General features: G+C 38.5%; 1 protein-coding gene across 2 annotated transcripts in view; it reads right to left on the minus strand.

Moving 5' to 3' along the window:
- Nucleotides 1-552: 552 nt before the first annotated feature.
- The window catches only part of KDM2A (lysine demethylase 2A), a 67,541-nt gene continuing 52,836 nt past the window's right edge, over nt 553-15,257 (minus strand). For both annotated transcript variants that reach the window (XM_070957264.1, XM_070957271.1), the window contains exons 14-22: nt 13,703-13,786; nt 12,975-13,241; nt 12,663-12,794; nt 12,469-12,558; nt 6,528-7,237; nt 5,015-5,178; nt 4,420-4,578; nt 4,045-4,260; nt 553-3,072 (exon numbers count right to left, since the gene is read on the minus strand). In XM_070957264.1, coding sequence (XP_070813365.1) covers nt 2,891-3,072; nt 4,045-4,260; nt 4,420-4,578; nt 5,015-5,178; nt 6,528-7,237; nt 12,469-12,558; nt 12,663-12,794; nt 12,975-13,241; nt 13,703-13,786 — 2,004 coding nt within the window. In that variant the 3' untranslated portion in view covers nt 553-2,890. The remainder of the gene's footprint in view (nt 3,073-4,044; nt 4,261-4,419; nt 4,579-5,014; nt 5,179-6,527; nt 7,238-12,468; nt 12,559-12,662; nt 12,795-12,974; nt 13,242-13,702; nt 13,787-15,257) is intronic.

Genomic DNA, 15,257 nt, shown 5'->3' on the forward strand with positions numbered 1-15,257 from the left:
TGCACTATAAGATTACTAAGATTTGCAAAAGTTATGCAGATAGAGCAAATGCCACTACTGATACATATTAATTTTTTTTCTGGCTAAAGTATTGCTAGCATATATCATTTTAATAGTGCAGAATTCATAAGATAGTAAATGTGGGAAGGAAAAATGCATAGTGGATTAGATAACTGAGTTTTCTCATTCATGCTGTTACAATGCTGCTCAAATCAAGGGTAATCAATATGCAGACCCCACATATTTTTTTCTTGAAATGTTTATTCCAAAATCCACCCCATTGAAACAAAGTCTCCCTTCAGAGGCTGGTATCTTTTCTTCCCCCTTTCACTTGTGCCTCAGATCTGTGGTAATATGTTTGAGGAAAGATTCTCTAAAACCGTTATTGGCAAATGATTAGAAAATGAAAAATCCCAACTAGCTTCCCTCCCCTTTAACCCCAAATATTCCCCAACCCTAAACATGTCAACCGTGAGAGCGCAAGACTTGGTTTCTTTTATCCTTAATGCTTACATTTAATTTTGAAGCACAACATTGGAGATTGACTCTAAATTAGCAACAAAAAAATATATATTTACAATTTCTTCAAACAAACAAACAAACCAAAGAAAAGAAAAACACAAAATAACAACCAAACCCTTTTAGACAATAGTGACTTTCTTAGGGAGTTTTATTTAGGGAGCATGTTTTGTCTTCTTTTGTTTCTTTTTTAAATCACCAAGTGATTTTATATATAATTTTTCTTTCCTTTGTGTCACCACTTGCCCTCTGAAGTGATGATCAGTTTAGGCAATGAAGTTTCACAATTACTTTAAGTCTCTTAAGCCACAGTCATTTGAGGGCCATTTCTGAGAAGGCTGTAGGATAATAAAGCCTAAACTCACAAAAATACCCTCCCCGATCAGTCTGCTGATGCTTTTTCATCCCTCTTGCCGCAGGACGAGATTCCTCCCAGACTAATGCTCCTGTCATGCCAACTTGCTGCAGTTCAGCACTTCTCAGGCTGATCAATGCACATGGAGAGTTATGAAGGTGCTCCCACTTTTGAGAAAACAAAAACACAAAATACCCAGAGTGTAGAAAACTCAATGTGGGAGTTATCTGGGCAGATGTACTTGAATCTCCTATTTATGGCTATTCTCACCTTCCTCTTGGAAACAAACAAACAAAAAGAAGCACAAAAAGATTGGTTCTACAATTTTTTTTTCCACAGGAGCCAATACAACAAGGCAGAAAGTTTCCACTTCTAGGAGATCAGTGGGCATTTTTGCAGAAAAAAATTCAATTTGCAGCAAAGCTCCTGTATATTGAGGCACTCTGGAACTCATCACACTAGCATTGTCCTCTTGGCAAAGAAGCCTGCTCCTCATATGGAAGTGAGGGGGGAACCATTGGATTTCAGTAGATCTAAATGTGTCTCCCTCACCCCATCCCCAATAGTGCAGGGGAAGTCAGTCTTCCCCGAGGCTCAGTTGCCACAGCGTTCAATGCAATTAGGCTGGGCAATTTGGAGAGTTATGGGTGGATTCCTCCCCCTCCCTTATTGCTTCAGAAGCAGCAGCAAGGGTGCATTGGGTCTTCCTCCAATTCTGCAACCACTCTCCTCTTTTCCCTTGCTGCACAGACACTGGAGAGCTGCTTTTTTTTTTGCCATTTGAAGATCAGAGGGGGAGGCAAGGGGGAAGGGCAGTCCAATTTGTGCTATCACTATGGGGAAGAGAGCAGAGTGCAAAGTGTGCATTCAAACCCTGACAAACTCAGACAGCTGGAAGGAGTGTCCAGTCACTCAAGCAGGGGGAAATAAAATAGGGATCCAAAATATTACCTTTCTTTCTAAAGTGCAAAAAGCTCTCTGCTGCCCAAGAGAGAAGTTCTTTGGACCGGCCATTCATTGCAAAGGAAGAGAGGCAGCTAATGGAGCATTAACCCGTCTCCCAGCTCAAGAGCCAACAGCTATTCACCCCCCAGGATGTAGGCATTTGTTCTAGCCAGCATCTCTAAGGATGCTAATTTCAGCAGACATACGGAACAATAGAGACCATTTCTGCTGGTGTTAAAAATCCCAAAAGATGCCCCTGAAGTCTTCAAGCTATACTGCAGCTTTTTCTCTACACAAATGCTGCTATCTTTTCATAGCAGGAAAGGTAGAACATGCTTGTCTGACACCCTCTCCCTTTTCTGGGATAATCTAGGATAAGAACATGGCTCCCTTATTCTGAAAGTTCCGCCATCCCCTCACTAGCCTTACATTGGGAGATGCCTGCAAGCTGAACCGAGGGCACATGGAGAGACCCTCACCACAAAGCAGGCATCACTACTGCGGACACTGCAGCTCTGAGTAATCGGCACAATGCAGTAGCTGCCCATTCAGCTGCTGGTGAGTGAAAAAAGGAAGCTTAGCAGAATGTGGTGGGCAAGAGCAGTTACTCTCAAGTCTTAGTAAATCTGAAGACTTAGTAACAAATTGCATACCAAGACAGTAAAGAAACAGGGAGCAGAAATGCACCTGTTTTATACTATCCAGGTCACGTTTCCCATAATCTGATGAGGAAGTATAATCTGTTTTCACAGGATTTATGAGAAGGGAAAAAGGTGGAGAGAAAAGGTCATGTTCCCCCTGAAAAAGCGACTACAAAAAATTAAGAGCATGTAGCTGATGAGCAAGTACCCCAACAAGAGCAATTGTCCATCTCTTCTTGCTGCCACTTACTCAACTGCCTGGTGGGATTTTCTGGTTTACAGAAGTCCCAAGTAGAGGAGGGTCATTACAATCACAATCAGGCTGGCATCTCTCCTGACTGCAGAGATGGGGTAAACTGAGGGAGGATCTGCTCTCCAAGAGGGGTTGTCTGGGATCTTTCCTTCTCTTCAGTCTTTCTGTGGCAAATTTCTAGCTGATTTTTTGGATCAGCTTTTCATCTGACAGGCAAAAGAGGCTGTTGATTGACAGGTCTGAAATGAAGTGCTCGCAGGCTTTGCGGGTGATCTGTTTGCAGCCACGCAGATCTATCAGAGTGACGTTAGAGATGCGTCGCAGGTACAGCAGGGACTGGTCTGTGAGCTTATTGCAACCTATGGAAAGTAAGGCAGTATGATACACATAATATTCATTTCTTTGTTTTTATCCTGCCTTTATTATTTTATAAGTAACTTAAGGTACAAACACACATAATACTCCTTTTACATCATCTTTTCCCCCCAGAACAATCCTGTGAGCTGAGGTGAGTTAACAGAGTGACTGGCCCAAAGTCACCCAGCTGGCTTTCATGCCTATTTTGGGACTAGAACTCACAGTCTCCTGATTTCTAGGTCAGCACCCTCACCACTACACCAAACTGGCTCTCACACTCACTTCTTCAATGTGCAAAAATATTACAGAGAAGAAGAGAGATAAATGCACAAGAATACTGAAGCATACATTTAAAGGATAATTCTCCATTAGCGGTTCTTAATCTTTTATACAGTCTGATCCCCTGATCAGTTAAGCATGTAACAGAACAGTTCTTCAAGCTGACACAATTAACAATTAGACGAGCTGTTATGGAATAAGACAAGTACTACTGAACTCTGACCATTTTCTGAAGGATTATTTTCCTTCTGGTGTATATGTCAATTTTTATTGAATGTGGATGTGCAACAATCAATAAAATGCTTGTACTATATATAGGATTTAATTTTAACATACTTCAAATGCATTTCTTAAAAAATATTTTTAATGGAATACTATCCAAGTTCAAATACATGCAAGGTAATTTTTACGTCTGGTGACTGCTTTGCTCTATCCACATTTAATAATGCTGGAGGAAAAGTTTTTTGCCATATGAAATATGGAAGATAAGCACCTCGATCTTTCATAGGACTTTGGGTTCAGAAAGATACCATGTTTGTGACTTGGGAGTAAAAGAGATCACTATCTACTTAAAACTGCCCTCTTCTGCAACCACAGGGCAACAAACCAGATGTCATGCAGGTCAGTGGTTCTTGCCAGGGTAGAATGCAGAGATGTATTTAAAAAAAAAACAACAACAATGCAAGTGCACATACCTGCCATATTAATTTCAGTGAGTGAGTTTCGTGTGGAAGATCCCACAGCTGTTAACAGGTTGGCTGACTGGTCTGTAAGGTGATTGCAGTGACTAAGATCAAGTCGTGAGAGCGCAGGCATGTGGCGAATGATGAGCCGGAGTGTGGCATCAGTAATATCTAGCCCAGCCAATCGGAAGTCTATCATGTTACGGAGTTTGCTGCGATTGTCTTGACCTATTGTATGATACACAATAACATTGAAAGGGCACAAAAAACAACTATTGTATATTTCAGCTCCAAATTTGCCTTTTTAATTCTACTCATTATCAATCTGTCTGCCTCCCACAAGTGCTCCAGAAATTCTTGCTTTATGCAAATGGAAAACAAACATACTGGGTTTATCTGATGGAGGTGTCAGCAAGTCCCGAATCTGAGGATCCTTGATTCCTACTGCCCACCGAAGATCGAGGGTCCTGAGAAGGGGGCAGGTAGAGGTACTGAGAGCAGATACTGCTGACCAGGAGCAGCCTGCTAAGATGAGGTCTTTGAGGCCTGTTGAATGATAGACAGATGTGAAAATCTTTTAAATAATTTTCTGTATATATTTCCAGGACCCTGGCTACTGGACTTCTACTTTGAACCTTCATTCCAAATTATAAGTGTGAGGCAATAGTTGACCATTGCTGAGGTCCACAGTATAAGAACAATATCCATAGTATAAGAACAATGCTTCTTTGATAACCCATTAACATTTACCTCATAACATGTTAAGAGTTAGGCCAAGTAACAAAACTAATCTAGGGTTATCTTTGGGAAAGCAAAGGAATGCCATATTATTATATTCAGAATCCTAAACTGTATTCACAAACAACCTTAGTGATCAACTATCACAGGAGATTAATCTGTTCAATGGGAAACCTTTAATGTGAGGTTTTAATGTCATAATGCTATGACAGAAAGATGCATCCAACCCGATAAAGGTACATACCTGGTAATCTGTTGATGAGCCAGGTAAGCTGTTTTCTAGAAATATTGGTCCAGCTGAGGTCAAGGCTGACTGGTTGCCTCCTGATTACACCACCAAGAGCCATGGGTGTGATGGACTTATATCTGCTTAAGTCAATCTTCGTCCACAATCTTCTATCACCGCACCTATCAAATATATTGATTTAGATAGAGAACATACTTTCCTACATCACTTATATATACTTAAACAGTTCCTGACAAGTCTCTCACAGCTATCTTTTGGGGCAAGACTAAGGTTATTATAGTGTAGTGAATCAGTATATACTCTGAAACAAAGTCTAGACAGGAAAGTTATAGCTTAAGATATCACATGGGTATAAGTAGCTTATTTTTTCTGTCTTGGCCATAGTTACCTTCCAATTCTTCATCACATATATATCTTTATGCTTTTATTTTTTAGATGAAAGTTAACTTTTTCTATTTACAAAGGTAAGTTTGGACATGGCTTTTTACAGTAGTTAGATCACTGCTGTACAATAATCTTTCAAACAGTGCATTTGGATCTATGAAACTTTGCAATGATTAGAACAATTTTTCTGGATAATCATTGACACATTTACTCCCTCCCAATTCCTATAGACAGATGATGTTCACTACATATGAAAATATCTCATTCAAAGCACAAAGACAGAGAATCAGAAAAAAATCCAAATGATGGTTCATGCTTGCTATTTGACTTCAACCATAAACCAGTTCCTATGGCAGGCCGAGGTAGGATTTTTTTCCACAACAAAGAGACTGAAGAGGCAGGTATGAAACTTATGCAGAGACCAAAGAATTGCGTAGCAATACACACAAGATTGAATATTTCAGTTGCAGAGATTTGTAATGTGAACTCATACATATTCTCAGTGTATACCTACATATTCCAATATTAAGTGTTGTACACTTAAAAGCTCATAGTCTTTTGCACTGAAAGAAGATATGAACAAAGAATCAAAGCAAAGTGCTTTAAATATAATTTACTGATAGAACAGATCTTTACTTTGATACATAAATGCTTGAACATAAAACTCAGAATGCAGGGATTTTAAAATGCACCAGATGGCAGTTCTCTTTAGAATATTGTAACATACTTAAGTCATGCCCAGATTGTGGTGTGTAAAATATTACACCAGATCAATCCAGAATATATGCTTCCAATGAACATGATTCCATATTTAGCTATTACTAGCAAAACACTTGATTATAATCTGTACATTTATTCTTTTTCTCAAATTGTCACTTGAGCATGGAGCCAATATCTACACGCTAGACATTCTGTATAGACAAATATTGTTGCATAAATATATTTATTCCTTTTTTGTATCCCCATTTCTGCTTATTCATAAATCTGTCAGTTGAGGTCCAGCAAATACAACCTGATCTAAGTTTTTTGGGTGGTATGTAAGGATTGTGTAAGACACTGTGAAAAATAAAGGTATTGTAGAAATGAGCTGTAAAAACTGCTCTGGCAGTAATTTCTGTACACTTACCATTTGTACCAGGTTTTGCATACACGCATACATTCACAAAGCTCCTTGCGAGTAAGGTATCGGAAGACAGACATCCATACTTCCTTTTGCATCCAGATTTCCTCACCATCTGATGCCCTGCCCCCCTGTCCATTTAGCCTGGCTGCCCCATTTTCCTCAGCACTCTCTTCTTCATCATCTGCACTTTCCTCTTCCTCTTCCTCCTCTGCTACTTCTTCATCTCCACCCCGCTGGGGTGTCCTGGCTGAACTTTGGCGCATGACCACACGGGGGGAGTGTCTCAGATTAGTGGAGGCAGTGATTGCCTGCAACTTGGGTACAATTGAAGTGCCATGCACGTCTTTGGTAGGTCTTTGCAATGTGACTGTGAGATATGAACCATGAAGCTTGGCTTTTTCTACCTCTGAAAGCTCTTTCTTGCCACTAGGGTTGTTTTCCTTTTCCCGCACAACTGTACGTTCTGTGCCCTGCAGTCGAAGCATCTGTCGTCTCTTAAAGCGTTCATCCCGACTGGCACCATGATGGTCACTAGGACCTGCCCCTGGAGAGGACCGCGTCACTATACTTCGAGGTGACACGGGATCATGGATCAGCTGCAGCATTGGGGTAGGGGAGTGGGGTGGTGGAGTCAGAGGTTCCTCACAGCTACGCAAGGGACGTAGGACTTTGGCTTGAACTGTGTCATCATCACCATCATCCATTTTCCGTTTCTAAAAAAGTGAACGATATTAAGTTACCATTTAAATATCAAATAGCAGGAGTTTGGGCCTTGGAATGAATACCATAGATCAGGGATAAATATGATACTCGAAAGCTCTCTCTTTTTCTTTCTATGGTTGCCAAGCAGAAGCCTACATTTTTTTCAACTAGAAAAATAATTGAGAATGGGAAATATACACTGATTTACTACATTAAAAGGCTGACAGTCGGGACTTTCGGTGGCTCCGCGTTCCCCGAATGGACGCTCCTTTAGGAGCTCCAGCCGCGTGATTCCGTTTGCCGCTAGAACAGCGAAAATCAGCTGTCTAGCGGCTCGAAAGTCTCCCCCAGGGAAAAAGGGAGAGAAAAGAGCAGAAGGGTCTGGGTAGAGCTCCCCTAGACCCCCAGGTTTGTTTGTTTTTTTTAGCCTGAGGTTTGTAGGGTGAGAGCTCCCTGAAAGCCCTTCAGTGCTCCGGATCTGGGACGATTCTGCTTTATGCAGAACAAGGGGTCGCGACCACACCAGCAATGCAATTTTAAGGACTATGAGAAAATTTGACCCTGGATGCTGGCAGAATAAAATCAGGAGAACAAAAAATGCAAGTACTGAACTTTAACTCTGTTTAAAAGAAAAAGAAAAAAGATGGCGCTTAAGGGCGTTAAAACGAAACTTATTACTAGTGAAAGTGATAATTAAAGTTAGCAACATTGTTAAAGCTACTGGATTACACAAAAAGATTTAAAGTGGTAGTGTAATGGAAAAGACTATGGTATTGACTTCAACTAATTTATACTTCTAAATTGTGTGGAAAATAATTGGACTTATTGACCTGATAGCTGAATAAATTTAAAGTGAAAATTGAAATATGGCTGATATCAAGGATGGAGGATCATTATTATATGAGCCAACAAATTCACAAGTTGTGACTGTAAAGGTTTTACAAGAACTTTTAAATTTTCATACTTCTGTTATATTAGAATCAATTAAAAGGACTGTTCAAAATCAAAATCTGGAGAACAACAATGATTTGCTGGCTGGAAAAGAGGAAGAAATTAATCAAACTGATGTAACTTTGGAGCAGGGAAAAGACGCTGTCAGGATCAAGATGGAAGTTAGCACACTGGACACAGAGGTTTTGGCAGAGGCTTCTATGCAGTTAATTGAAAAGCAGCAAATAGACTCTTTCCTGCAGACTGATAAACTTTACTGTGACAATTTTTGGCTTTACAGTCAGAATCAATTTTTAAGGAATGAAGTGACTGATTATATAAGCAGGAAGAGTCGAAATGGAGGTTTCAAATTAAAGGAGATAACTCTTAGAACAGAACGAATTCCGAAGATGCATCAGCCTCAAATCCATATTCAAAAATTTTCGAAAATAAAAGCAGGGGGAGGAGCAATGCTGAAGAAGAAAGTATTATTGAAGAAGGACTGGAAAAATATAGAAAGAAAGGAAGAATTGAAGATTAATTTCTTTTGGGGAGGATCTTAATAATAAATTTGAAAAGCTTACTGAAATTAGTATTTTTTAAGTTTAAGTAAAAATGTTTAACTAAAAATGGATAGCTTTTTAAAAATTATCGAGGTATTAAAATGGTTAACTTTAAAGTTAATGGATAGCTTCCTGAAAGTTTTGAAATTGATATTTTGAAGAATGAACTCAAGAGTTAGAAATAATTTAACTCAATGGATTAATAGTATCTTTAAGGTTATATTCTGAAGAATGTTTTATTGAAGTGTTTTTTAAAACTTATTGAAGTATTAAAATGGTTAATTTAAAATTGAATGGATAGCCTTTAAAAAAAAAGGTTTGAAACTTATATCTTGAAGAATGTCTTATTGAAGGTATTAAGAGATTTTAAAAAGTTTAACCTAAAGTAATATTTTTTTTTCTAAAAAGATATGCTTTAAAGAAAGTTTTAAAATGTTTAATTTAGAATTTTAAAAGGGGAGGCTGATGAATAATTTTTAAAAGAGCAGTTAAAGAGTGTGAGGGAGTTTTGAATCTTGTAGTAAGTTAGTATATTTTAGCTTATGCTTGTTTAATGTTACACCCCGTTTTTGCTCTGGGAAGTCGGGGGTGGGGGTGGGGAGGGAGGGTTGAAGGTTGTTGAGGATAAAATTGTTGTCTAATTTTTAATAAAATTAAAAGATAGATAAATGTATTAACAGAGAAGTAAGAAAAGTGGGGGAAATGTTATAATAAAGAAAATGATATTAAGATGATAAATATTGGAAGAGTAAAAAGAAGACACAAAAGATGTATTCAGAAGATATATTGAATGATTATGTATTGTTTGTTTGTTTATAAAATAAAAAAAAAACTTTTTAAAAGAAAAAAAAAAGGCTGACAGTCGGAGGTCCCTGTGCAACACTTAGTGTACTAACGTCTCAGCAGAGATTGAGAACTCCTCTTTGCACTCTTGATACTTTCAAATTAAGAAAAACATAAAACGTGTCTTTTCCCTTAGGGAAAGTGCAAGCATAGCAGCATCATGTGAGATATTGAGAGCAAAAAGAGAAAAGACAGGCTGTGTCATCACTCTTCACTTCCTGTGTGGCATAGAAAGGAAGCAGAGATGAAGTTATGTGGATGGAACATGAAGAAAAGGAAGCACAAAGGAAAGAGGGCACACTACAGCATTTAAGAGGCCGGTACTGCCTCAGTGGAAAGAGTTGCCAGTTTCTTAGCAGAAACAACCTGCTAAATTACTAATTATGCAAACATAGCTGCTATAGAATTTTTAGATTTTTGAGAATGCTTGATTATAAGTACAGAAGAAAGGGTCTGTATTTTTTGTTGAGAACATTATTTTTATCCCTTTCATTCCTTAATTTTTTCCCATTGTTCCTCCTTATCTCCACAGGTTTCTACTGCAGTACTTTTTTATTTCTCTCCTCATCACTCCCCCCACCCCTGGCCTTTTTGTCTGGGTTTTTCCTCCCTTCCCTTCCTGCTATTCCCAGACAAGAAGTTAGAGTGCAAAGCACAAAATTGTTTCCTTCCTTCTTCTTTTGTAACTGGTAATATTCATGAAAGTGATTCAAGTTGCTCCTTTACTGCTTTGACCCTCTGAAATATATGTTTAATGCATTATTAAAATTGCTGTTCTTCACAAAGTTTGCCTTTCTAGCTTATATAATTTTCCTTTGTGAAATAAAATGGAAACAAATTGGACTTCCAACCTGGACTATTGATTAAGCATCAGGATGTATAGATATAATGCAAATTATGTTATTTCTGTTTCATATTAAAATTTGGCATTTAGTTCTATGGGGAGAAGCTCAGAGAAACACATTGAGATCTATATTACTGCAGTCATCATTTATTTAAAACACTTCTATAGCTGCCCATCTTTCAGCCAACTCTGGGTGGCTCCCGATCAAAAATTAAAAGGCATATAAAATCACTTTATAAACTATAAAAAAACAACAACAACCAGTCAATACATAAAACATCACAACAAGAAAAATCTGGTACCAATCCTTGTTAAAGTGCCATTATCTAATCCTCTCCCTACACTTGGGGGAAAAGCCTTACAGAAGGCTAAAAACATGGAAGCCTGTGAAACTTCAGGTGACAAGATTCCCATAGGGCAGTGATGGCGAACCTTTTTGGCACTGAGTGCCGAAAAGGGAACGTGCACGCTCATCTGGGTCAGTTTCCGGCGCACGCATGCACACCGGACAGCTAGTCTTCTGGGTTTCTGACACGCATGCACGCTTGACTGCTCATGCAGGAAAAGGGAAGACCAGCTCTTTCACTTTCCTGCACTGCCACATGCATGAAGGCCAGCTGATCATCGTGTGCGCATGTGCGCAAAAAACCTGGAAGAGGAACAGATGACGTCACATATGTTAGGCGACATGGCTCTGTGTGCCACTTTGGGCACGTGTGCCATCACAGCCATAGGGTAAGGGCTGCCATGGGAAAGACATGCTTCCTAGCTCCTATTAAATAGTATTTAGGGGAGCTTCCTGACCTATCTGACCTGGTCTGACTGGTAAATATCCTTAGGGAAAAGTGGTCCCTGCAGATAACTTGGCTTCATGCCATCTGGGGCTTTCAAGATGATGACCAGTACCTTTATTCCACCTGCAAATGAACTGGAAGTCAGCGCAGCTTGCACAATAGAAGTGTTATGTTGGCAAACCTATGAACCCCCATTACTATCCACACTGCCACATTCTGGACCAGTTGAAACATTGTGGTAATCTAGATGGGAAGTGACCAAGGCATGAGTGACTGTAAGCAAAGCCTCTAGGACTAGGAAAGGTTGCAATTAGCTTGATCATGTAGCAGGTAGCAGTACCTGTCATCTGGGATGTGGTTCTCCCTCTGAGATTCAAACAGCCCTCACTCTACTGATATTTCAAAGGGCCCCCAACATATGGCCCATTGCTCAGATCTTTGGAAAGATGGTTGGTGCTCCTTTCGTTCCTTTTCCTTGTTCCGATCCAAGTTTTTCTCTGCTATCTTTCTTTTCTTTTGTGTTTCTTGTTTTGTTACTTTTAAAATGTTTTTAACAATTTGTTAATCATCTAGTTGCTGGGAGTTGAGTGTCCTATAAATTTAACTGACTGTAACCAGAACAATCTTTCTTCCACAAACCCTTTAATCCATTTGAATGCAATATATTTTCTTCTTCCAATTGGCCTCAAATTATCTGTACCGATTGTACAAATGTGTATTTTATCATTTTAAACCAAAGTTTAAAGCAATATATGCTCAAGACTATCTATGCCAAGGTACAAAATATAACTAGGAAGTTTTAATAGCGTATCGCATACATGTACCAGAAGAAGCAGATGAGTGGATGTGAAAAGTAAGCCAATTATTCTTCCAGACTGAAATAAAACACAGCTTCTTTGAGTTGCTAATTTAACATACAGATTAGGAAGATGCTACTTTTTTGCCAAGATTTAATTCTCCAGCAAGTATTCAGGTTATGAGTCAAGTTCTTCCCTTGCTGAATAATATTTCACATATAGTACGTCATAATCAATGGCTCATACAAGGACTCCTTATTACTATGATCTGAGTTACTTAGGACTTTGCACTTTCTGCAAATTGTTCTCAATACACATAAACAAATCAAGAAACTGAGATGCTGCACCAATCTCACCTTCCCAGTCATAAAAGCTACATGAAATATTGAGCCCCTCCGCAAACAAGAGTTTGTCTCGTTACTCAAGAGCAGAATACTATGCACAACCAATAAAAAAATATCACTTCTTTACCTGGCCTTTCTCTGCTTCATCTCCCTTGTAACACTTTGGACATTCCCAGCAATTTGGCAATTCTTCATTCAGTAGCCCTTCCCCATCCATCTGCAGAAAAGAGAAACTCAGCAATAATTTCCAATGAGACTCATGTTGGTGTCATTTTTATAGCAAAGTAAATCAAGGTCTGTATGGAATTTAAATCTCCTCACCTGTAAACAGCCAGGATGAACGATTTCATTGCAGATGCAACACTCCATTAGTTTCTTGTCAAAGTCCTGGGAATCTTCGTTCTTATCTACCTCGCCACAAAGTGCGCATGTGACAGAATGGGGCAGTCTGGGCTACAAAGTTAAAACAAGAAATCATATCAGAAATTTCTATCTGGACTTCAAGTATAGCTTTGGGTTTGGATTCAGGGATATTTTCAAAAAGAATCACAGGCTTCATCCCTTTCATTTGCACAAATCAAAGTTTATTTCTTTTGTGAACACAACTGGTTTTTCTCCTGTAGCATCACTTACCGCCAAACATTGCCTTAAGATACAAGACTGTTTCATGCGACCAGGCCCTCCAAATTTCTTCATATCCTTGCAGTAATGACACAAGCCACATTCACCCTGCAGGCAGGCCTTGCATTTACGACATCGCACCCGCCTCCTTCGTGCACCAGATACTATAGGAGAGACTGTGGGTCTCACAGTTGCAGGTCGTGGAGCTGGTTTCATGGTATGGGGCTTGGTGATAGGGATGGCAGGTAATCTTAACTTTGGCCGAGTCTGAAACTTGAGCTGTCAGTGGAGGGGAAAAAACGATATTAAATCTAGAGATTCATAGAATACCAAAGATTCTTTTTTCAAAAGACCACAATGCAATAATAAGACATTCAATCGCAGAAAAGCTCTAAATATGAGAACAGAAAAAAATTATGCATGGAAAGGGAAAAGAGTTAGGAGTTTGCTCCCAAAGACAAGATGTCTAAATAACAGGATTTTATCGTTAACTAATTCTGAGTTTGGGCAATGATAATTTCTAGAAATCAGCACTTTAAAAATACTGCTATGTACATTATCCTTAATTAACTTTCTGCAATGCATTTCCACAGTCGTACATTTGTAGGAATAAAAGCAGTAGCAAGAGTCTGTTTCTTGGTTCTTTAGTTGAAATAAGAGGCTGGATTTAACACAGTGGATTTGTATTTTCAGCACAAATTTTCCAGTTATTAGAACAAACACAGAGAACCATTATTTACCTTATCCCTCTTCGGCCACTGGACAATAGGGATTCCAGTAAGTGCCAGTTTGGGATCACTGTTTGAATACTCTTCAAGCAATAGCTATAGCAGAACAGAGAAAATAAAAATATACCTTTAAACTTCATATAGAAATTTAAAATTATTCAATACATTTTTAATCATCCTTACAGTAATTTTCTGTAAAAATAGTCCCATTTATTAATGAAGATTTTGCATATTGCTACCGGTAATCTACTTCAACTACCAAAAGCATATACCATCTTCAGTTAAAAAAACAAAAACAAAAATTTGTGCAGATATATGGACTTTCTTTACAATTCAATTTTTATTGTTTCCATACTATTACAATATCCAACTCATACAGAAAGGAATGCATCAGTGCTGAACTATGGTGATTACTTACTTTTAACCTTAAAGCAGACAATTTGGTCCTAAAATTCAACAGCGGGGTATTAAGGCTATTTTTTTTCTAATAATGTTGCTTTAATGTTCATGTCTTTCTTTCTCATATACTGTAGCACTAAATAACCTGAGTCACCAGTCTGTTGCTCAGTGTTAGCAGCACGTGGCTAAAATCATAGGTGATTTTGCATCTCTTCCTAAATGTTTTTCCTCCTCGTTTCTGATGCTCCTGCTGTCCACCCCACAACCGCCCACTCTTGATTGCCGTTTCAGATGTGCTTTATTTACTTGGGGTTACTATGGTTACATTACTGGCATTGCCTTGTGCAGGGAGTGCAGTGTTTCTTGCTGCCAAGATGGAAAGAACACTGCATGGGCTGGGCTTGCTCTTGCTGGCACTTACCAATGCAAGGAATTCATATTCCCGTATGAAGCTTCTGCTGTGAAATGTCTATTAGTATGAGAGACTTTAAAATTGCCAAAAATTAGGGGAAACCAACATTGAGGATCTAAACCAAATATAAAAGTATCTATCTAATTAATAAGATTGCTCTAAGTAATGAACATATATGCAACAAAAGAAACTGAATTCTCCTACTCCTGAATCTGTAATCATGCAGACTATCATCTTTACACAATGACAAATACAAATCTATTCAAAGAAAGAATTTTAATAGCACATTTTATTTACAGATGTAGAAATAAGCAACAATTTAAGTGATGTTTAAATGCGAAGATGGAACTTCCAAAAGCAAAAACTAGAAACCAATCAGACAGAGCTATTTTCCTATGACACAGAAACTGTACATACAGTACTGTTTTGATTTAGCCCAAACCAGTAATTCTTAAGCAGGTCACTTTCCACCTAATAAAGTAGAAGACAGGAAAAAGAAACGTTCCTTTTCACCCTTGGTTGACTAGTCAAGGGGAAGAAACCTCTATCTTTTTAAAATTTTGGAAGCTCCTCACATAGAAAATTAAACATACAAGTGAAGAGCTTCAAAATTAAAATAAAATTGCACTTCAGCAACAACACAGGAACAGCAATAAAATCTGCCAATCAGATAAATAAGCATGGTGGTAGTTATCTGCTTCAAAGATGTATAAAGTATTCTTGCAACATGCATGTATTAAAATCATGTGCATGTCA

Source organism: Pituophis catenifer, unplaced genomic scaffold (assembly GCF_029215685.1).
Source record: "Pituophis catenifer annectens isolate HBS135680 unplaced genomic scaffold, rPitCat1.0.hap2 SCAF_1, whole genome shotgun sequence".
In the NCBI taxonomy this organism is placed as follows: domain Eukaryota; kingdom Metazoa; phylum Chordata; class Lepidosauria; order Squamata; family Colubridae; genus Pituophis; species Pituophis catenifer.